Source organism: Grus americana, chromosome 1 (genome assembly GCF_028858705.1).
Source record: "Grus americana isolate bGruAme1 chromosome 1, bGruAme1.mat, whole genome shotgun sequence".
Taxonomy (NCBI): Eukaryota; Metazoa; Chordata; class Aves; order Gruiformes; family Gruidae; genus Grus; species Grus americana.
In genome coordinates, this window is record NC_072852.1 from 154638866 (window position 1) to 154663437 (window position 24572).

At 40.2% G+C, this 24572-nt stretch overlaps 1 protein-coding gene across 1 annotated transcript in view; it reads left to right on the plus strand.

Moving 5' to 3' along the window:
• The window catches only part of COL4A1 (collagen type IV alpha 1 chain), a 128557-nt gene that overhangs the window by 42828 nt on the left and 61157 nt on the right, over nucleotides 1-24572 (plus strand). The window contains exon 2 of the mRNA XM_054815022.1: nucleotides 13685-13735. Coding sequence (XP_054670997.1) covers nucleotides 13685-13735 — 51 coding nt within the window. The remainder of the gene's footprint in view (nucleotides 1-13684; nucleotides 13736-24572) is intronic.

Here is a 24572-nt window from a genome sequence, read left to right on the forward strand (position 1 = left end):
AAACATGCTGTATGCTTTTTAAATCCAGTGTTTGACAAAGATGTTGAACTGCTGTGGTTACTACTGCTGTTTCCAGAATACCATAAGGTTCTTAAAATGTATTAATTGCTCATTAACAATCTTTGTTGAGTCTGCTGGCCACATTGAGGCTATCACTATTTTACCTGTCTCCTCTTCCCAGTGTTACTGAGGAGATTAGTGAGCTATCTTCTTATCTAGTGCTGTGAAGTATGACGAATGCATTTAAATTGTTTATATTAATCATTATTAATTTATTATTTCATTGTCAGAGTTTTGGAAAAAGTTTAGGTTCCTTTTAGAAGAAAAGATGCCTTCACATGAAATGAACATTGTTTTGATCAAGAAATCATTTAGACAGTTCTGATAAATTCATGCAATAAAAATTCATATGGTCTAGTGAAATTTGAAAGCCTCTAAACACTCTGGCCAACAGAGTCCTCCTGGAAGGATTTTAATGACAAGTCGTATACACCTGTAATGTGCCATGGAGGTCAGTGGGGACTTCACTTAAGGTTTTCCTTGCAGAAGCTGCAGCATTTGACACATAGAGGCAAATCTTCTTAGTAACAGGATGGTACACTGCTTGTGAGACGGGGCTGTGTGCTGGGGATGTTCGTGCCCTGCAGGTACAGCCAGTTTCAGGCAGTGACTCTGTAGTGTCAGTCTGACTGTGTTGAGGACCTGCTGCCAGTGCAGGTGCAGAGCCCTTGCTGCGGGTACTGCGTACCCACATAAAGCTATGTCATTTCATACATCATGCAAAATCAGACTCGGGGAGGGCCGAAGAGTAAGCAACTGGTGATGGGAAGGAGAGGACCAAGATGGAGCAAGTGGACACCATTCATGCAGCATATGTGACACGGAGGCAGGAGGTCCCCTGGGCAAGATCCAGCCCAGGGTGATGGTATTACCTGTACGTGCACACGACCTCATCCGCTGGTGATGGATCACGCTGCGGGAGGGTGTTAACGGGAAATTAGGAGTTGCATAAGTAAAAACGCTGTGCTCAGAGCCCATGCAGAGGAAAGCTGTGCTCGTGCTGAGTTCAAAACACAGCAGTCTGTATCTGTGCTGGATTGTACATCACCTGGGTTTCTTCTCTGGGCCCAAGCCTGCTAGTCCAGTTAATCTTCCTGTGCTTTTCTTACATTCTTTGGTGTGCATCCCAACCAAGAGGATTTCGCCTCTCCGTTTATTTAGTCTAGGCAAGGATGGCCGCAGAAGCAGCTCTCCGCTTCCCAGCACTGTGCTGTTTTAAAGCTGCCACTTCTAAATTTATTTGTTTATGTTGATGTTCATGTTTGATCAGCTAACGGAAGGGAAAGCACCACTCACAGACTTGCTGTAAACATTTGCAAAATGGCTTCACTGGCTTCCTGCATATCCCTCCTGAGGCGTCTCCTTTGCCTTCAAGTTTACAAAAACGCCTTGAGGAGGGTTGGGGCGCCAGAGACCTGCATCTCCCCTGCAGACTTGGTCTTTTGCTGTGCTCCCTGGCATAATGGGGCCTTGCAGGGGCCAAGCGAGTACTGGTTATAAATGGGAAAACAGCAATGGCTGTGGACAGTGCAGCAAAGAGGTGGCCTCTTTGTCAGGGCAATGATTGAGATGGTGCCAAGAGGGGGAGCGGCCCTGAGGGGGCGAGGAGCAGCATCTGCCTCCCGTGATGGGGGGATTGCAGAAGGGGCCCACGACTCCACAGCCGCAAGGAAGGTCCTGGGGCCTTCACGTGTGCAGGGTGGTTACCACCTCGGTGCCTGGGCTGCCGTACCAGGTGTAACGCTTGGTGCCTAAAACAGCAGCTGCGCATTCACGTCCTGCTAACCACCGTGGTAAATCAAACAGTAAGCGAGGAGGCAGGGCGGTTACGTGGCCATTAAGATGGATATTCTTCTTCTTTACCTTTTGAGAAATTGTCCCGCAGCAAAGGAGCTTGGCCTGTGGCTGCACCACTGCGGTTTGTCCTCCTGCCAGTGGACCAGGCTGGGCCCAGGCTGTGGGTGTGAGGGCTTGCTCTGGGGGTGGCGCATTCCCCAGCACTGCTTAGAGGGGGCTGCTGTGTGTGAGAGGACGGAAGGAGGGAGTCAGTCCTCCATGGCAGTTTCCTCTCGGCCTGGTTCTGCCTGCGGCCTGGGTCAGGGGAGCACAGCCAAGAGGGGCTGCATCAACTGCTGGGCTGGCTGCCTCTGCCTAGTTTGGGTGGCACTGTGTTTTGCCTGCCTGCTGGAGCCGTTTTGGGGCAGGCTTCCAACTACACCGAGCACCCATACTCAGACTTATTATGGGTACCCTTGTGCTTGCGAAAATCGAGGCGTGCGCTGAACACCAAAGGCACAAAGGCTGGAGGAGCTCCGAGGCATTACTAGAAAGCAGTTCAGCCCTGCAGGTGTGGGTTTACTGAGAGGATGGCAAGGAGCCTGACACCTGTCCCCCTGGCATCGCTGGCCACTGCTGGCAGAGGCAGCAGTTATGGGCCACCATTGTAATGATGCCGTTTCCGTCTTGCCAGGTTATGGCTAGATCCAGCCTTGTACCTCTAGCAGGTGCTGGAAGTGGTTGTGCAGATCCATCCTGGAGGGCAGCAAGAAAAACAAACTTGTACAATTTGTTTCAGAGACTGCAATCGCTCTGCCTTATGAATGAGAATGAAGTTTGATGTTTGGTTTCCCATCAGCTTATATGCCTAGTAACTGCTAATGCTAGTTACACTGAAAGGGTGAGTTAGAAGGCAGGGTGTTTGTATCTGTATCGTGCAGGACAAGGAGCAGTCTGCTTTGTATGCTCCAGAGTAGTGTCGTATGAGGCGGGTGGTAAGCTCTGCAACAGCCATGGTGATTCTGCAGCAGCTTTTCCTGTCCTCCCCTCAGATTTTTTTAAGTTAGCAGGAGGGAGCTTCTCACCTGTATCCCCTTGGCTCCTGTTTGCCTGTTCACAAAGTAGAAAAGTAGGATGGGGGTTATTGGCAATGATTATCATAATCAAATTGAGGAAGGGCCGTGCCCTTTGAAATATAGTCCTGAAGTCGCTTGTCACTGGGTGTCAGAAAGTCCTGGAGTATGCTCTAATCCTCGACTGTTGGTGAAGTAACACCAGTGACTCTAACACCAGAGGATCATACTGGCACTTGGAATTTTTTTCACTTCTTTGAAAATATAACTGAAAGTGGAGTTCTTAACTAGGAAAAGGGTACAAAACCTACTGGTAAGTACAGTATTCTCTGCTTGCTGGAGGCTAAGCAGTATCTGGCAGTCTGTAGAAATAGACCTGCTAGTAGCTAATGCTGATGGGAGGCATTATGTTTTAATGATAACGCTATTACTTACTATTCACAAACCAGTTATCTGCTTTGAGCTATGCAGAACTGAGTGGTATAATGTGATATTCTGAAATTTTCACTAAGTAAGCAAATACCTTGGTTGTTGCCAGAGCTTCCTGTAAAAGAATGTACTTAGAGGAAACAGTTGCTTTAAATGTCATTTTTGTCCAAATATGGAACGACAGGAATAACTTTATATTTCCTGTGAACTAACTGGAAGCCCCCTGGATTTACATTGCTTTGTGAAAATGATGTTCACATCACCAACAGGAAAGTCATGTTCACAGAGCAGCTTTCAGGGAACTCCCATGACCCTACCTCCAGGACAGACCCCTGGGGAATTTGGAAAAGAATGTCAAAAATTAGGTCCCAGCAACCAAACATTTCAGCTCCAGCACTATGGTATTCTTTTGACTAAGAATATATGACTCTTTTTTTTAACATCTTTTTAGTGAAGTACTTCCAACTGATGCTAATTTACAAAATAAATATTTTCTGAAATAATTAATATTAAGCATTTTAAAATCAGCTAATATTTCTTGAGTGGCTAAAATACACTGGAGATCTCCGATAAGAATCTGTGGTCTGTCCGTAATTTTTGTATGAACATCCTGTAAGATTCTGGTAATACTAAAAACAACAACAACAAAACAACCCTCCTCCCCCAACCAGCAGAAAAAACCCTGCCAAAAACTACAAACAGCCTCCTCTGTGTACCAAGAGCCATAATGAATTTTTTTCTAATTGTATTCTATAGACCTCTTCTTAAAATCAGTTGATTTTCTGGAAATTGTACAAGGCTTTTATATAAAACCAGAGCTGAATTGTTGTAATGAGTTCAAATTTCATCATGCACAGTGATATTTCAGACAGTAACTTCCCATTCCTTTCAGATATTATCTATATGTTAATTTGGGACTCGCTTAAAGTTTCCCTCAGACTAACAGAGATACTTAATTGATGCACTGACATACTAGTAACCATGAAGTGCCATGATTTTCCACTGTGTAGGTTTGTTCCAGGAAATTTTTCATCTGGTCTAGAGCTATGCCAAGAAGATTTATTAGAACAGCTCTGCATTGACAGAGAAATGAGTGGGGACCACTTCCGCTTCCTCCTGTCCTACTCATGTATATCAATGTACAGCCAAAGGAAGGTCTTCAGGAGAATAAGTATTTTAATTTTTCTTATCCATGCAAGGTTTAATAAGCCTTTGGAGATTTTTGGGTTGCACTAAGATATTGAGGTGCTGTAGCATGTCCAAAGAAGGGCAGTGAAACTCGGGAAGGGTCTAGAGTGTAAGTCTTATGAGGTGCGGCTGAGGGAACTGGGGTTGTTTAGCCTGGAGAAAAGGAGGCTGAGGGGAGACCTTATGGCTCTCTACAACTCCCTGAAAGGAGGTTGTAGCCATGTGGGTGCTGGTCTCTTCTCCCAAGTAACAAGCGATAGGACAAAAGGAAATGGCCTCAAGTTGTGCCGGTGGAGGTTTAGATTGGGTATTAGGAAGAATTGGTTCACTGAAAGGGTTGTCAATCACTGGAACAGGCTGCCCAGGGAAGTGGTTGAGTCACCATCCCTGGAGATATTTAAAAGACGTGTAGATGTGGTGTTTAGGGACATGGTTTAGTGGTGGACTTGGCAGTGCTGGGTTAACGGTTGGACTCGATGATCTTAAAGGTCTTTTCCAACCTAAATGACTGTATGATTCTAATTTCCATCACTTAAACGTAGGCATCTGGTGCCATTTGAGATATTTACATAGGCCTAGCAGATATGACCCTGGACCTAGGGGAGAGGTGTTGCCACCTGGCCTGGCAGCTGGAAGCAGGTGGTATCCCACAGGACATCTTGAAAGACACTTGTTCTGTGCTCTGTGAGCACCGGATCTACAGAAAATGGAAATGACACAACCAAGGACTTCAAATAGCTACTACAGGAACTTCTAGTGATTGCTGACTAGAGCTGAACTTAATTGAGTGACCTGAAAGGTGAAAGCTGTAAAACCAATAAGCTGTCCCTTGGTTCAGGGAGTTCTCTGAATAGTCATAGGTGATGTCTACCCATGATTTGCTGGGAAAAAAATTAAAAAAAGGACATGAAGATAAGCTGCCAATGTTTTTTTTTTCTTATGGGGGAGAAGAAGGGCTTGGGACAGTAGGAAAGACTGGAGCTTGCTGACATAAAATCACAAAATGTTCCCTTTTGTCTGTTATTTATCTGTCCATAGACATCTGAAATTCATGGGTTTACAAATGAAATGAGAACTGTGCTCAATTTCTGTTCTCTGCTTTAAGTTCTGAAAACGAAGGCATGGCAGATGTTCCTTTTCCTAAACCATTTTGAAGATTGAAGTTCAAATTGTCAGTCCAGGACAACTGGCTTTGTATCAAGTCCTGTATGGGACAGACTTCTCACTCTTCAGGACTTTGACCAAGGCCAGTCCTTTAGCACAGACATCGCTCAGCAGCAGTTACCCTCATCCTGGCAGAGGGTACGGGAGCGACCGAGGGTGAGGGACAGTGCACCAAGTCACTCTCTTCTCCTTTCTGACCATTGGGAAGCTGGCAGCCCTGCTGAAGCCCATCTGTGCACAGGTGCTTCCCCGCAGTACTTCTGTAAGTGCTCGCACCGAGGTTTTCATTGTAATTACCGATTAGTACTGCTTGTCATAAACAGTAATAGTGATCTAAGATTCAAGCTAGCTAGTAGTTTATCCATTTTAAAGTGATGTTTTCTGTTTAGGCACTGTGATTTAGTTCAAATTTCAATTTGAACTAAATTCCAATTCCAGTTCAAATACCAATTCAAACACCAATGGAGGCAGAATATAACCTTTAAAAATTATTAGCTGGTACATTTTCGTTAGAAATGTGTGAGTTTGTCAGCAAGTTAGTGATTTGGTGGAATATATACCTTTAGAATTGCCAAAATAAATATTTAAACCATATTCTGTGAACAAAATAGTCAAAGGTAAAATATTAAGAATAATAAAATTATTAAGAAAAAAATTCAGAGACATTTTTCAGGAATGCTTAAATAGTACAGTTTGACTTTTCTGATTTTTTCTTCATTTGTTACAAGCAAAGGAAATAAAAACCTGAACTCAACAAAGGAGTTGCTTTTTCCTGATGGCCACTTCCTTGAATTTTAAAGATGCCCATGTTCAGTGCAGTGAGGGGCTTTGAATCCACTCTTCAGCTCGTGGATGAGTACCTGTTTACCAGCTGGCGCTTGGGAGATCTGCTGTCACACTTGGGTAGTGCAGCTCCATACCCAGCTACCCAGCTCTTGCGGAGGCAGGATGAGAGCGAGTGGAAATGCCTTTATACCCCAGTGTTTTGGACTGTCATTAAGGAAGGAAGATGCTCAGGTTCCCATCTCTGATCTAATACAATTTCAGTGTGCTGTGTGAAATGAAATTATTTCAATGGGAGAAAGAGGGTCAGTCTTGCCTTTGAAATGCTCCACAGCACAGCAGGTTTCCTCTTCTAAGAGCAGTGAGCTCAGACCCTGTGAGGCAAAAGACAGCGTATGGTAGAACAACTCTTAGGTCTGGGTCAAACACTTAATGCAAAGCTGCGTTTTGAAGGAGAGTGACTCTGAGGTTTTGTGGTTGGGTTGTTTTTTTTAATTATGGCAAAGAAGAATGATGTACTTAGAATGAGCAATCAATTTGCTTTGCCAACATTTTTACAAATACATTTTGAAGCCCTAGTTTAGACAGGACAAATTTAATTTTCTTCCACCGAGTTCCTGTCAACCAGTTTATCAACATATAACTTAACCTTTTAGAAATAATGTTTCAAAATGTACTTGTAGCTATTACATATGTCAATACTAATCCATACCTTGTTACTGTTGGCTAAGCAGAATTAGAACTTTGTAAGTCTGTAATCTTGTGGGGGTTTTTAATAAGTGAGAGTTCTTGTTTATTGCAAATCACAATTTTTTATCCTTTTGACCATATGGTCAGATATAGAAACAATGAAGCTTTTCATCCTGGTATGTTTATTTAAGAAAAAAAAGGATTTTATACTGGTCGAGTGGAACCATCTGTTTCCATAATCCAAAGTAAATCTAATAGTACAAAGGCAAATAACTATATTTTGCTAACTTGCAAAGATAGTCTGGATTTTTTTTTTTATCCTCTTCATTCTAGCTAAGTGCAAATCGGAAGTTTTAGCAACATGATTTTTTTTTTAAAGTTGTTAATGAACTGCAAAATCAGTTAAGGAAAATATTGAAGATAACTGAAATATAGCAGTGATTTTCTCTAATGGTACTTTACATACAAAAGAGCAGTTTGGCTAATTCAATACAGTTACATCTAAAGAGTAAAAACAAGAATAGTAATACAGCTAGGGAGCTATTTTGATATTCTGAAGAGAGAAGAAAGTATGAGAGGAATGTGAGATAAATGTCCTGCGGTTGGCATCACCTCCTTATTCCTGTATTTGGTGGGATGTGAAACTGAAGTCATTGTTGATCCTGCTCTCATCAGCTACATGATTTGTACATACATGCGCTTCGGAAAGGATTGCGGTGTCTGCTACATAGGGATAAATCTCCCTTGGCCTGTGACTAGGTTAACATAAGGTTGGAAGGGAGTGGATTTTATGGAAGGAGGAGATTCAGACTGAGAGTGGTCACTGTCAAACAGCCATCCAATTGGCATAGCCATTCCTGGTTTTTCAGCTTGAAACTGGTCTTGGAATTCAGCTCAAACTGGGATTTGAGCTAAATGCAGAGCGGGAAATCTACAGTGTTTCATCAGAAAACATCATCAGTTTAAGTGTCATGTCTAAACAGAAAATGTCATTTTATAATCAATGAATCATGAGATGAAATAATTACGATTTTTTTTTTTTTCCTTTTTGAAGAATTTCAGCTAGGAATTAGAAACATTGTGAATAGTCAGAGAATTTTAATATCTGTGCTAGTCTCACCAGTCAGCTGTTCACAGGATTTTCAGTTGTTTGAGAGACATTCTATTTTGGGTAGAAGTGGCTACATTCTCTGGAATTAGATTCTTAACATGAACAGAGTTAAGTAAACAGTGAGAATTTTATTAAATTTCTACCTTACAAGTGTGCTTTACAGGGTGAGATTTGAACTTGATTAATACAATTGATGCAATTAGTTTAAGCTGGTAGCCAGCTCAGCAACTGAAACTCAGCAAGTGGTCTGAGCTGATGTTGTGGGAAAGAGAACTACGTTTTGTCTTGAAAAATGCATTTCTGTAAGAAAGTGGAGCATCCAAGAACTGACTTGGCCTTTGTATTTTTTTGGACATGTCTGTAGCCTCCAGAAATGGTGCATTTCCAAATACGGCAGTTGTCTCCCTCCTAGGCTGCTCGTCTGGCTGTTAGCATCGTTTCTGTGTGAGTTCCAAGCAACAGTCCTCAAATGCCAGGAAAGTAGCTGGATGTGTAAAAACAGGGCAAAATGCAACCAAAGTTTGTAGCTATGGTCTGACAGATGTCTTACAGGCTGAATTGCAGAGCAGAGCTTCTTCCATCTGCTGCAGGAACTTGCAGCAGCCTGTTCAGCTCTGTCACTGACAGGACTTAGTACTCCTAAGGTATGTGATTCGTGGAAGTTAGAGTTCCGCATTGGGACACCCATTCATTAGCAGCACTTTTTCCCAACTATATGTTAATATGATAGTAAATGAATCACTGTCCTTTAGGCAAACACTCAGTCTGCATGTAGCCTGCTCATATGCGCGATCTTGAAGGGATATAGTCTTTTTATAGTTTAATACTGATTTGCCAGCATGATTCACTAAGCTTATCAGTTGTAGACAGTCTGGGGGAATGAAATGGAGCGGAAATGCTTGTCATAAAATGAAACAATTTGTATTGCTAAAATGAGCTTCTGCTTCTGGGATGACTGATATTTTGTGGGAGGAGTAAGATAAAATAAATGTCTTCAAATATTGTATGAGAGGCTGGCCTGTGGTGCAAGGAGGCTATGGCTTATCTGAAAAATGCTAGCCTACCCTGCAAAGTAAGTGAGGTACCATGGTACACCTGGCCTAAATCTTTGGATTAGTCTGTAATTGGCTCCTAGACAAGGAATAAAGAGCCTGCGTTGTCATCCCCCCCGCAGATTATGCTTCCTGCCTGACACCATGCCTTCTGTGTTTTGGAATTTGGAGGACAGCAGCGATTGCGCCAAGCTCCATGCAGTTTCTGGGGAAGGCATTGTTTCAAAGAGGATGTTTGGGAGATAGGACAAAACTATTTCTCTACATTTGTGTCATTATGTCTAGTCATGTGTGGTGGGAAATCATGAACTGGATTCTTCATATCATGAGACTGATTTAAAGTCTTAAAAGTTTAGAAATAAGCAATAATTTGCATATTTTTAGCTTGCTTACCTTGTGATGATTATCTTTATTCCTTCAGGCTGAAGTTTCCCACTTAGGACTTGATTGTGTAAATCAAGTGTGACACTTGATTGTGTTCTTAAGTCATTCCCAAATGAGTACCAGTAATGCAGATCCCCTTGTTCACAGTTTGAAAGATACTCAACTAAATTTCTAACGATTTCTGAGGAATGAAGAGCTCATGTTATTCTCTGTCCCATTCTGTCTGTAACCTCTAGCCCTCTGTTTGATCCTCCATATCCACTTTTCTCTCCATTTTCCCCCTTGTTCTCACACGTAGCCCATACTCCTTTCTGCCCATTTCAATCTCTACTGCTTAGTCCTCCAAGATGTGCTTCATCTCCATTGAAAGCGAGCATCCAAAATAGGTGAGATGGATCCCAGCATGGAAGTGCCTGTTTCTTGCCATTAATAAAAAGAGACAGCAGTGACTAGTAGAGGTGTTTGTACCCACACTGGGCTCAGTGAACCCAGACCCTGATTCCTGTACATGCTGTAACCATCTTCCTCTCTCCTGGTATCTCATTACTTAAATGCCCCTTTGACCTCCTTAAACTGACTTTGATCCATAAGCTTTTTCCAGTCTGTCCCTCCTGTCTTCCCAGAGGACCAAGAGGAAGAAGCTCATACTTCGTCCTAGTATATGGAGAATGTTATCACATCCCTCAGATTCAAAAATACGTTTTAGTAGTTGAGGATAATGCTGTCCAGTAGTGGCTGTCATTGTTGGCCAACCTTCCATCCACCTGCAGAGGTTACAGTCAGTGATAGCAGGAGATGATGCTACTGTAAAATAAACACAGTTTTGTAGGACAGGCAGCCTGTTCTGGCATAGCAGGCTACAGCACTTGCTTGCAAATAGGACCTTATGCAGCTGTGCTCGCTGATGCTCAGTATCTTCTTACCTTCTTCACCTTTGATTATTCTCATCTGAGGCTTAAGAAACAGGAAGAATCGAATATAATGACGTCATTTTTGGAAGCACAAAAAGAGACCTGAAAGCACAAGTCCATTCTTCTGACCATGCTAAACAAAAGAACAAAACTCAACTTAAAAATAAATAACAACATTTTTTTTTCCAAAGTGGTGAATGTTAAATAACAGGCTGAAGGAAATATGCGGGAATTAACTTGAAAACAGATGTTTATAATGATTCAATGACGTATTTTAATTACATTCCCAGATGCAATTAAAACAGACTTCTGAATTTAAGGGATGTGTTGATAAAACTGATAACATTCTACATGATGCTGGTGGAGGAAGTATGAGCTGCAAGCATGCATCCTCCAGCTGTGATCTCATCAGGTCTGAAAAACTAAGAGAGGTCATACAGGGTCACTTCTTGAAATGGGAGGCCCAATGTTTTTCCAGGCATAACCATGTACTGCAAGGAGTAAAGCGGATTATTCAGTGGGTGGCACTTTTCCCTCCGGGTCAGTACCGAGTTGGCATTGTAGCTCATGTTGGCATCACTTTCAGATCTAATTCTCTTTCTGCAGCATAGGATTAATACTCATTCTAATCAGTGTTAATTTTAATCTTTTTGTGCATTTATAATATAGCATGGTAAAATGCTGTAATAATGTAAGAGAAAAATTAGGAATATTTTTACTTTATGTTAGTATGGAGAAAGCTTGAAATCAAACAACAAATTCAGTAGATCTACATATAAAAAAATAAGATCTCAAGAAAAGTAACAAAGTAGTTCAGGAGGTGTATTACAGTTTTATTGGACAGCCTTTAATAATTTTGTTTTCAGTATTAAATCCCCATTTCTCTTCAATGCTGTACTTTAAAAGAAAATGTAAAAATGTCACGGTATTATTTAACTTGCTGGAGTGATGATGTTTATTGGTCTTGGAGGTTTTCCAAAACTGAAACTCATTAGGTACATTTAGTCTTACTTCCCGGAAGTACTGAGGTCCCCATAGAGCCTGCAGGTGTGGAGGGACAGGCTCCCAGCATCCATGCTGAGAGCTGGCTCTGGAGAGGTGCTGTCCCTGACAGATAACAGCTTAACAGGGCTGCTGAAGGATCTCATGTGCACTGGTGGAATATTCAGTGACACAAATGTTTTGCTGCTTTTTCTCCTGATTTGTTTCTGAGGGGCATGACAGCAGTAAAAGTAATAAACTGCTGAGTTACTCACTGATTGCTTCATGACTACAAGGAGGAAAAGGAGGGGAGTGGCCCAGGTACACTTGGGTGCACTGAAATACTTTGGGAACACAGAATAACTGTAAGCTTTCACCTGTGTATCAGTTAATCTGACTTGTCTCATATGTTATCACCTGTCAGGTTTTGCAAAAAATAAACAGCTCTTTATGGTTATGTCACAGAAATCCCAGTCTTTTGCTTGCTGCTGACCCAATCCAAGCAAACCAACCCCTAAATTTCTCAAGTCTCTGTCTTACGGCTTACATGAACAAAGGCATGAAAGCTTTTAGTAGCATTTATTCATATTAAGCTCCCTTCCTCAAACACCTAAATCAAGATCTTCTCTCCCTCACTCTGAGGGAAGTGGCACTTAGGAGCGTTTAATGTGGTGAGATGAGCTGTTGGGACTAGCAAGGCCAGCTGTGCAGTGCACCTTCCTTCCCTCCTGAGATGAAAACGCTCCTCTCCCAAATCCTCCCATGCACCTGCCCTCCAGAATTTTACTTCACAGAATCCAGATAGACTTGGGAGTCTGTCAACATCTATGCTGAAGTACCGTCATTTTCTGGAGGTACAAGTTGGCTGCATTTTGACTTTAGTTTGTCTAGTGTGGAAACCCCATGAGATGGTGCTGTTCCTAAGGAAAGTCTTTCAGAAAACAAGGATCTCTGTAGTATCTATTGGAAAATAATTCAGACTGGTTATGTTTTTACACATCTTTTCTATGGATTCTCCTGCTGCAGTGAATTTGTTTTTACTGAGTGGAAGGTTTCCCATCATAATGGCAATTACAGTTAGTCAATTACAATTATAGAGTGCAAGAAAGAAAGAAGATCACTTGAAATGTGGTAGATGTAAGAAACAGACCAGAACCCTGGAGCTAGTCATTGCCTGGCTAGTAAAGATTAACAATCGCCTCCATATCTAATATTTAACATTAGGAGCAGTTTGCTCTCTTAGAGGCTGTGATTTGACTTGATTTCATACAGTATGTCCAGAAGTACTTGTTGACATATTTTCCTGTGGTAATTAGGCCAATATTTAATTTCCTTTAAAAACTACCATCTTCCTATCTGACGATTACCAATTACTGATAAAAAAATTTAGTAGATCAATATTAAGTGATCTCGTGGTAAACACACAAAGGGTGTAGACAACATTTTTTGTCGTCAGAAAAGAAACAAACCCCATATTCTTCAGGTCTGATATTCTTCTCCTTAAGAGTAGAACATAAATCATGAACTGCAGTTTCACTATCTCTTTCCCCTCAGAGCAATGGCACATATTTATAGAGATTAAATATTTATGCAGAATGCAAGCCATTTATTAACAAACTGATATTAAAGAGATGCTTCTATGACTGGATGGATTTTGTTTTAAATATTCTGTTGAGCTTTGAATGTGTGACTATAGAATCCTAGAGTAGAATCCGCTTGTTTTAAATTGAGACATTCATATTGCTAGATGCAGAGTATGTGTGTATTCTATAAAAATGAGTTATTTTTTAAATGGTGGCCCAAAAGACAATGATTTAGAAGTAATATACCAGTTTTCTATGGTTAAAAACTATAGCAATTTTTTTTCTTTTTTAACAAAGGCCTATTTTATTGGACTGTGACTGAGACCAGAAGTTTACATCTATATAAAGATAAAATGTATTGCATTGGGCTTAAGCAAACGTTCCCCATGCTGACCAGCCTTGCAGTCTGGATGGTACTGCTGACATCTGTGCCTCGTTGCAGTATGTTCTGCCTGTCACCCAGTTCAGCTTAATTCTCAATTTCTTTTTTTATTTTCAGGGTTGTTCCGGTTGTGGAAAATGTGACTGCAGTGGAGTAAAAGGGCAAAAGGTAAGTCAGCTCTCATCACTTCATTATCTTGCTTATTTAAACCACACGGTGTATAATCTGCTGGGAGGCAGGTGAGGCATCGGTATCCGTGAACACTTGCACCCTTCAGCAGGGTTTCCGAAAAGCAGCCAGCTCAGTGTCTGCAGCAGCAGAAGGCAGGAGGGCCAGGGGCCAGCTGAATCCCTCATTGCAGGGTGAAGCCCCTAGCCTCATGCTTGACCGTTCCCTCCCTCTTTCCCCATCGAGCAGGATGCTCACCTGGCACTCTCGCCTTTCCTACACCTCACCTCCAGTCTTTTCAGTGGGTAGCAGAGGTCCTGGCTTGACATCCTGACCAGCTCTGGAAGCGATGCGAGCAGGTCAGTTCAGAAATGCCTCCCTTAGCCCGCTGTGCAGATTGGTCTCCAGGAAGGCTGTGATGCATCGTAAGCAACGTACTCTGACCAGGATTAGCCCTGGGATGCAATCACCTGCAATAGGAAGAAGGAGGTTAATCATCAACTTAAATAGAGAAAAGCATTGCAGGTCAAGAAAAAAAAGTAATATTTAAATCTTTTTGACAGAACCTTGCAAGTGAGTTTTAAAGTTCCCATTCAGCTATCCAAACTTTCTGTATCTGAAACAGAAAAGGCACTTTAAAGGCTTCTTTTAAAGCAGTAAGAGTGAAAAAAAAATATAGCATACTTAAGCATTCCATGAATTCCCGCATAAATTACCTGCTTTTGTAAATGTTGTAGACATTCAATCACTCTCCTTATCTCTTCCAATTTTCCTGTAGAGATTTTAATCTACAGTGTGTTCTGTTGTGCATGCACATGTACTGTATATCTACCATTATAAATGAGTGTAAACCAAAGGTTTTATCATCCTGTGATTGCAGTGGGAACATTTTTTGAGGTAAGTTGTTTAGGTCACCCAAAGGAGTGCTTAGAAGAGGTGAGGGGTTTGTTTGTTTTTTGTTTCGAGGGAGTTAGTTTGTTTTGGTTTTTTAAAATAAATATACAGCTTGTGTTCTACATTGTCTCGCATGTGATAGCTACCTATTTACAGATGAGGGTTTTAACAATGTGTCTTGGTGGCTTTTCTTTGGTGATTTCCAGAACAAGGAATGTAAACAACTTAATTGGAGACCCAAGGAAAGATAATTTTCTTTGTAAGAGAACATAGATGAATTTGTGAGTCAGATGAAGAGTGACGATGCTCAAACCATCTTTTAGATGGAGTCTCCTTTCTTTAATGACCCATTAATATCTGTTTAATAAAAGTCAGCTATATATTAAAAACAAATCAAGCAAAGATTTGGGAAAGATTTGGAAGTCAGAATTTATTCCTTGATATCTTGATCTTATTTTTCAGTAACAAGTATAAAGGAATCGTTGTAGAATGAGAGAGATGTTACATTATAACTGTCTTGTTGAAAGCCATTAGTTTTCAGTTCATAGAGTATGCCAGCATCTTGTAACTAGATAATTTTTAAAAATGATAGTTTAGGGAAATTAATTGTATTAAAGCCTATGCTTCATTTATTTCCAGCTGCAATCCTGACTATCTTTGCTAGAGCTCTTGCTGGCATTTTTCATTTGCATAATCCAGAGTCTCAAAAAGTTCTCTTTGAAAGCAATAGGTGCTTGTCTAATATGCTAGAAGCCAAAACTGCCTCAAATTAATGTAGGTTATCTAAAAATGTAGAAGAGAGAAAAATATTAGCCCATAGCAACGGAAGTCGTAATAAATTCCACATCTCATGCAAATTTGTCCAGCAAGTTAGTGTACTCTGCGCTCTTCCTAATGGGTTCCATCACAAACTTCTCTGACTTTAAACAGTAGTGAAATATCTACCTACTTCAAGACTGTGTAGGAAATTTAATTATTGTCATTGGAGACATCTAGACAGGTGAATGAATAGTTATACATAGAAAACAATATTCAAGAAAGACATTTGAAGGTATTTTGGAATGCATTTAAAAGTAACTTGATTCAGATCAATATGTATCAATTCTTGCTCATTATATTAACATTCAAAGGCTTTCAAATGTGTACTTAAGGTTTTGAACAGAAAACTGAGTTTTATTTAGAAACATCTGCCCCCCATTGTTGTTTTAGCCTAGTACAGCTTTTTGTCCCAATTCTTTACATTCAATGCCTGTCTAGAATAAGGACAGCCTGATACCCATTCCCAGGCCAGAAGACAGAAGTTGATGAGGGAAAGCATGGGAAGCATCCTTCCTGCTTGCCTCTGTAGTATTTCTAGAAATGGCCTTTCCAACCAACGCATTTGGATTTGAAACATGTCTCTGCTAAACACAGTCCCCATTGATTCACACATCAGTAGTGCTACCTGTTACCTCAAGAGATCTACGTGAATGTTGCTTAATCAGAAGACTGATTAGGAACACTGATCCTAGGTAGGATCGAGGCCAGAAGAGGGCTGCCATGCCCAGCTCTTGTGACACGCCAGGACACCACGTTAGAGAACATCTGCTCTCCATCTCTCACGTAGCCACTTGCGTGGGAAGTACATATCCATTCTGCCATGCAACATCCACAGCCAGCATGTTGCCTACACTGGAATCCCTTTTGATCTGGCTTCCATGTTGTGCAGAACTGCACAAATGCTGAAGGGCCTTTTCCAGTCCACCCACACTCTTCAGCAATGTAACCACACCAGTTTACTGCTGTGGGAGCTTTGGCATCTGCGGAAGTGGGTGTTGGGTTTACCCTTTAATGCCTTAATTATTAACATCTGGAGATGTATTTCCTACCATAGTGTGGGAAGAAGTTGCAGACCCTATGATTTGGGGGTGGGGTTTAATTAAAATACATTTGGCCAAGTAATCATATCAATGATCTCACGAGAAAAAGTGCTGGAAATAGGATTTGTCTTAAAAGCTGTGAAATGCCCAAGAAATATTACCCTACGGCATTTCAGACATGGAAGAGTAAATTATATTGCTGTATTTTTCTCTCTCATTTGAGAATCTTTTCATCAATATGACGATTTGGATGGCCGTATTTAGAATACATTCAATATGTTTTCTCATTAAGCTGTTTCCATGAAGATTGCATCTCTATGCCAAACTCCTTTAAGATGACTCACACTTTATCAAGGGCATATAATTGACAAAGTCTAAGGGTTTTCATCCCTTTCAGAAAATTTCAGAAAGTGAGTGTAATTACAACAGATGGCTCTTATCCTATAAAGCCGTTATTATTACAATGAACATCAGGCTGTTATTTTAAGCTATATAATGTCAAGTATCAAGTATTTGCCAACCAAAAGGTGCAGAGATTTTACAAAAGCATAACATTGCTAAAATAATACAGTAATAAATAATACCTTACTGTTTTCCAATAGATTACCCTAAAACATCTTGTTTCCTTTTACAGTTTTAATTTTTTTTTCTGCATAATAACTGACTGTTCTTTCTAACCTCACTAAAGTGTGAGATCTACTTAAACTGATTAGAGTTTTGAATGCTTGCCTACATTTTATTGGGTTATTCAGAAGGAGACAGAAGCTATGTTTTCTCTTTTATGCCTACCTAGATTTTAAGAACGATTTCAACCAGCTGTGGAGATAAGTTCTAGCCATTAATGTGTGTAGAAAAAGCACATTAAGCATTTAATTACCATTTAGAACAAAGACTGTGTAGAGCTGAGTAAAATTCTCCATGCACTGACTTTTTCCAAGAATGTTCATTCTCTCATTCATGACCATTTACACTCATTTTACTCCATATCAGAAACATGTATAAATGGAGGTAACACTGGAACTTTGCTGTAACTAATACAGCATGATTAATCTTCTAACACTTATCAGTTAGAACACATTAAACTCTCATTCTTTAGTATAAATCCCTTATGATGATTGCCCTGCCTCAGGATTACCCGTTAGAAGTTAAAGTCACAAGAATATCAGATGCGATTTTATCATCGCACATGAAGTATTGCACTTTTTAAAAAAAATCTCTGGTAGGAAATTCTGAAAGAAAATAGAAAATAAATATAGAATTAACTCTTAAGTAACTGCTGCTTTTGACGGGTTTTTTTTGTTTGAGATGTAAGAAAACATGAGCAAATAATTTTATATTGGCATATTTTTGTTTTCCTAATTCTGAGACTGTATCCATATTATTATACCTGCATAAAAATTACTTCTTCGTTTTCCTTGATGGGTGCACCATCCCCATGTGGACTGACCACACTGCAGAAATGCACAGACTGGCTTTGCTTGAGCCATTTTGGGTCTGGAAACCAGGTAGCTGGCTGAAAGTCACTGGGACATCTCTGTGGTCCCCTCTCAACAGGAGCAGCGACCAGTCTTTTCTCTTCTGTGCACTCATACAGTCTTAAAAGTCACACAGGGTTTTGCTGTCTGCAGGTGATTGTGCTTCGTCATTGTCTCTGGGTAACGAAGAGTTGACTGTTCCAGTTGACAGTGTCCCTGTATATTTGTTGTTTGGTTTTTTTTTAATAAAGTTTACCAGATTGGGAGGGCCTTCAAGGCTTTTCCTCTCGTTTTAGGTATCAAAAGACAGAGCAAAAATATTTGTGATATTGATGAGTTAAAAAAATATAAAACCCCTTGTTGGAGAGAAGCTCCAGCAGTTAATGGGAAGATCACCATTAAGTACTTCTGAGTTTCTTTTAGGATATAGCAGAGGGCAACAAATCAGTTCCTGTAGGAGAGGAAATCAGTAATCACTAGATTTGTGCCTTTCATATTCAACCTGTATTAGCAACACCAAGACTTTTTTTATTAAGAATGTTCATTTTTACACTCTCCATTGGCACTATTTCATGTCAATGTATACTATTTGGTTTTAATCAGTTCTTCCATAGTTTTGCTCAGTGTTTCTATTAAGTGGCTGCTGTAGAAACTTACCATGTGTGCAGCACCTTTTCATACCTGAGTTGGAAAGACTATGAAGTGAGGATATCAAAGGAAGCACAGCTAAATTACACATCCCAGAGAAGGACATAAAGTTGACAAGAGGAATGATGGGCAATGTGGGAGGAAAGATTGTGTTTGCAGTCTGGAAAGGCCTGATAACATGAAATCATCTGATCATTCCTGAAAGGGGGAAATCAGAAGACTGTAATAAAATAAGCAAAGATACTGATAAGCTGCAGGTCTGATATTCTTCAGGAAGACTTGTGGTTTATAAATAGTTTCAAAAATCAGGCCATTGCCACAATGTTTGTGTCAATTCTGCAGTGACAGTAGTGTATTTTTATTGATTTACCCTTTATTTATGTCACTCAGAGTAAAATAATCCTTTTAATTCAAATCAGGGAAAAAGAACATCTATGTTTCATGAAGAGAGCACATCAACAAAGCTGCTGTTCTTGAAAAGAACGAGATATCAAAAGATCTGAATAATATTGAGTGGGATATGCTAAGTATCAAAAGTTTTCTGCAGTTTCCCACCTGGCAGACCAAACTGCTGAGTGGCATCTGGAGCTATCAGATTTTCTTCATTTGAAATAGTCATTGGAACTATTTGACCCATTTGTCGGAATGGAACTGAATGTCTTTGGCAACATTTCTATATTAAGATGTATTTTTGCACTCAGTATGGTACGTATCTTTGATTAACATAGACCAGTGGATTACACTGACGAATTTATCTCTGGAAAGAGTGCTATAAAAGCGGATATCCCCATAAGAGTATGCAATGGGGTATGCTCTTGTTTAGTTTTCAGAGCTGACTTCCAAAGGTTTTCACACAGTAGTATTTCAGTTGGCATATGACGTTTTAAGCAGCTGTTGCCAGATGCATCTCTTTGCTTGTAAAGATGTTGGTATAATAATATCAGGCATTTCTACATGGAATAAAACATGCTGTCTAGCCTCACAGAGTTTGATTTATATTTGTACAACTGCTGTTAGTATATGTCTTCATTATGGTTTTTCAAAGGATTCCAGGGCCTTATTTTGATCTGAAGCATGTAAGCCTCCAATGAAGTCAGTAAAGTTTCCCAAATGTGAGATCAAAGATGAGAAAAGACCTGTAAGATCTCTAATTCTCTGAAATCTGCATGCTCAGGAAGCGGAGCTGCCCAGCACCTGTGCAATCCCCATGCGTAGTTTGGAATCTTCCCAAATTTAAAATTTTGTCCATGCAAACAGAGGCACACTTCCAATACCTACTGACTACATAGTGATTATTAAAACTTCTGTCCCAGTGTACAGTTTTTTCATACCTGATCATATGTGTGATGGCACCTGCAGTCTGCTTCTACTTTCTGTATGTTCATCTTATTGCCCGCTAACAGTCTATGTTGCAGACAGAGGTTTGTGCATGTAGATTACAGGTCTGGGACAGCAAATGTCTGGGGTACAGCAGTAGCTACATCTTGTAGTTTACCCCTCGAGCTTCTTTAAATCATTCTGCCATTCAATTTATATTGTGTTTGCTGGGGATCTCAGACCAAGCCTGCCATTATAATCGACAGTTCTGTGATATGTCAGTTCCCACACAAGAATTTAATACCTGATGCACTTAATAATCAGTCTGTGCCTACATTTTCTCTGTAGCAGTATTCATGAGAAGCACCTGGGCATATATAATTATTACTAGGGAACCACCGTAGTATGACCGTAGTATGACCTCAGCGAGAGGTCATAACTTACATTAGTCATTGAAAACATCCGGCCATATCATGTTGGCTTTCAGAAAAGCAGATCTGAATTCTCTTAAAGTTTGTATTTCATTAAGAAAGGGTAAAAAGCCAATTTTCATACAAAATTCTCAAAAACACTTCCAGCAGAGGCAACAGCAACACTTGTAACCATATGTGCCTGGAAAGAGACAGAACAGTAAGAAGCAGTGTGAAAGTGGGATTTTTTAAGATGAAACCTGAAGTAGCTGCTAAAAAAGTGTTAGTGGAGTACTTTATCATGCAGACAAGTTCCTAACCACCTGGAGAACCTCTTTAGTTTAGCCAAGAAAAATGCTTAATATCACAGAAGGAGCAAGAACAGCTGAGAAAGCATTTTTAAGAGATGTTAACAAGGATTTACATTTCCTTTCAGGTAACACCTGAGAAAGTTTTACAGAACAATGTGTAAATCGAGTTATAGACAACATAGCAAAGAAAGTTAACTGAAATGATGAAAATAATTATTAGCTTTCAGTAACAGGTAAAATCTTCTCCTGTATTGTCTTTAACAAGAGAAGAAGGACAAAATTAAGGGAAAGCTTAGGGAAAAGCAACTTAAACTCCCATCTGGAAAATCATGTTTCTCAGCCTTAGAATATGTGAAGAGTAACTAGAATGGCAAAACCTACCCATAAATTTTGTAGCTCTTAAAGAAAGCATGCAACAGCTTCCACTGAGGTTCAGCTGGAACATTTTTAAATGTTTTGAAATGCCAACAAAAATAATTCTCACCAAGGCTTGTGTCAAAGATCAGTGTGCACAGTTAAAGTAAATAGTGAGTTGAGTGAGTGAACACAGACACTGACATCAAATCAGATGTCTTCTTACTCTTCTCATTCAACAGTTACGCACTGTAAACAGATGCAAGAGATGTATTTCATGGCTAGTTAGCAGACTACTAAGAGCTTTGGAGGGTTTTGGTGACCCTTAGTTTTGTTAGAACAGTTTGCTCGACTGCCAAGCAAAGACTAAAAGATGCTACGGAACTGCAAAATGAATGGATTTAAGTAGTAGTAATGGAGGGGAGGGACTCCAGCACAGAGGGACAGTCTGAAGTGCCCACTGACTCCAACGTCAGGAGTTGGGTGAAAAAAAAGGGAAGAAACCCAAAGGCTCACAGAGTGGAGCTGCTGTACGCAGCACCTTTAACAAGATTGGCAAGTTAAGGATGTGATTGCAAATCTTCAACTCAAATTTCTTTCTGTCTGAAAATGTGGAGGTGGAAGCTGGAAATGCAGGAAGGACACAGGCAGCCTCGTAAAACTCCTCCAAAGGGATCTCTTTGGGAAGTTCTAGGTGTGAAATATAATTGAGTTATATTAGTGCCAAGGCATGGGAACTGAGGGACACTGTTTAGCTCAGAAGAAAAGGAAAAAGATAGTGCTTCGAGAAGTGAAACTCTCCAGATGTAGGCACGATACAAGCTTTTGATAACAAAACTGCCTTTGCACCCTCCCTGTCCTTGGGCACCACCAGCTTTCCGGCAGGGCAAGGAACATCCCTCATCCTCTCAGCATCCCTCATCCCGGGTCTGTGTCACTTCCCCGCGGACTCCTCTGGGTGGCAGTCATACATCACAGAGTCTATGTATTCTGACAGGCCTCTTTACAGATCCTTGCCTTTTTTTTTTTTTTTTTTTTTTTTTTGGTCAAAAAGAAAACCTTAAAGACACCTACTAAGCTGTATACCGACTTCTGGTTGGCATTCACTGACAAGTAATGATGCTGATGTCCTCCAATGTCAAAATAAGGAAAATATTTGGTTTTCATTATTATTAGTGATTGTCACATCTTCGACAACTTAATTGATTTAGGCTGAACAACCCTGAAGGTACTAGAAGAAAATTACAGTTTAGTGTCTGTTCTCCAGTGCTTCTGGTTGAGTCAAGAGAGTCTAGAGATTACATTGAAGAAACACTGATTTACACTTTTGAGGCACAATGTTATCTGCATTCTGGTATTTTCATAATAAAAAGTCAGAAGATAGAATATTTACTCTAGCTTTTGTGGAAAGATATTTTACTCCTATGCAACTTTCAAAATGTTTAAAAATTTAGAAATGCCATTTCAAACCTAACCTCAAAAAGCAGCTAGAATAGCACTGTCTAGAATTGTACTGTCTGACATGTACTCTCTAAGATATGAGCTACTTCATTATGAGAACTTTATTGCAGTCTGTACTGTCTAGGACCAGCTGCCCATGATTTTACTATTTATGGAAGAGATTATTTTCTGTAAATATGTCCATGACAAACCTTTGGCAAGAGAATAAAACTTGCATGTAACGTCACATTTCATTCCAGGTCTAGGATCTGAACAAAAATAAATTAGAAAAACCTGAAAAGTTCAAGACCTTTTCTTTTTTCTGCTGTTTCATCTTTAAATGTGAACCTTTAAACAATGCCAAATGCAAACAAATGCTAAGTAATTTTCACTAATGAAGAAGGAAGGGTGTGGAGCATTTTTACCCCTTATATTCTTGGACCTTCAACACTGGAAGTGATTTAACACAATGTGCGATAAAACAAAGGAAGAGTTACTCAGACCTAATGAGTTCAACAGATGATTAGAAGGGGTGGGAAATATAGTACCCTTTTGATTCAACCTGTCTCCAGGTGATAGAATTTCCTTCTTTTTACATTGCAAATGCATTTGTCCTTTAAACGTCCTCTTCTCCTGTCATTTTTTGAGGTTCTTCTATTTCCCAGGGTGGTTCCAACTGATGGGAAGCAGCTCCTTGACCCGCATCTGATTTAAAAATAAATAAATAAATTGGAAAAACCCATGCATACCTTTGGTTTGTGTGACTTCTTCCTGAAACATCATGAGCTCCATGTTTTTGGTGGGGTTTTTTTGTTTTGTTTTGTTTTGGGTTTGGTGTTTCCCCCCCCCCCCCAAAATCAAGAAAAGTTTAAACATAAAGCCAGTGACTCACATACCTTGGTGTTAAACTGCCAGGCTTTGTGTAGACCGACTTCCACATTTGGAAGACAAATTCGGTTGCTGTCTATTGGCTTCTGCTGTCTCTTAGTCTTGTCTTTGTATTCCTGTCCTTCATATACCATGACCTCAATCATGCTTTGAGCTAGGCTGCTCCTAGCTTATAAAATGTACAAACTAGGGGTCATGCATGCTGTCTTTTGTGAATGAATGAAAGGTGCATGTACCTCACTAAACTTCAGTGACTTTTTCTTCTTTTTTTTTAATGAGGGTAAACACGCAAAATAATATTTTGCTGTCAGTACAAATATGTTCTTCCTCAGTATCCCAGCTATTTCTGGATCTGTAACATTTACCTACACTGGGGTCACATATCACACAAAAAGTACATCAGCCAAAGACACACAAATATAAGGAAGTGTTGAGAGCTTAAGTTAAGAGTGTACATGGCTCAAGAGATCCTAAAAAGTGAAATTTGGGCACCTCCATTGAAAAAACTGATTACCGCAGTTGGAAAATCAGGAGTAACTATGAGGTGAGCATGAAGAGAAGTTACATGAAGAAGGCTAGGTAAATTATGTAGGGAGGGGCCATTACTTACAGTTGGTTTAACTGAAATTGTACAGTGCTGATAGGCAACCGGTTGCTCGACACTAATCAGATGGAGGCTGAGTCTGTAGCCATGACTGACTTTTGAATGTTAGTTTTACTTCACTCAGCTTATTTTACTTCTTATTCAGCTTCTAAATCAAATTCAGACGCACCGTATATCCGTCCACTTACTTGCACACCAACTAAGCACATACATACTGATATGTAGAGAAAAGGATAATCAAAGATTGTTATTTCTATTTTTATACCCCTGGGAAGCACTTAGCAGCTTCCTGAGGAATGTTCTGTGCAGCTATGAGGCGACACTGAAATATGCTTTCAGTCTAAGCATTCTTTCTTATTTAGGAGGCAGAGGCATAGGCTCAGTCCCTGAACTGTAAACCTGAACAGCTAACTAAATGTTTATACTGATAGATTCGCTATTACAGGTTTGAGTTCATTTTGTATCAAACTGCACATGTTCCCCAGTGTTGTCAATTCATGAGGCTCAGGAACGGATACTTTCATAGCAGAAAGAATAATCCTTTCAGGGAGTGAAAAACCAGCGCTGAGTGAGATGCCATCATTTGGTGGTCAGAGTGCAGCTTCTGCCCCTATGTATATGAACCTGTATGGCGCTG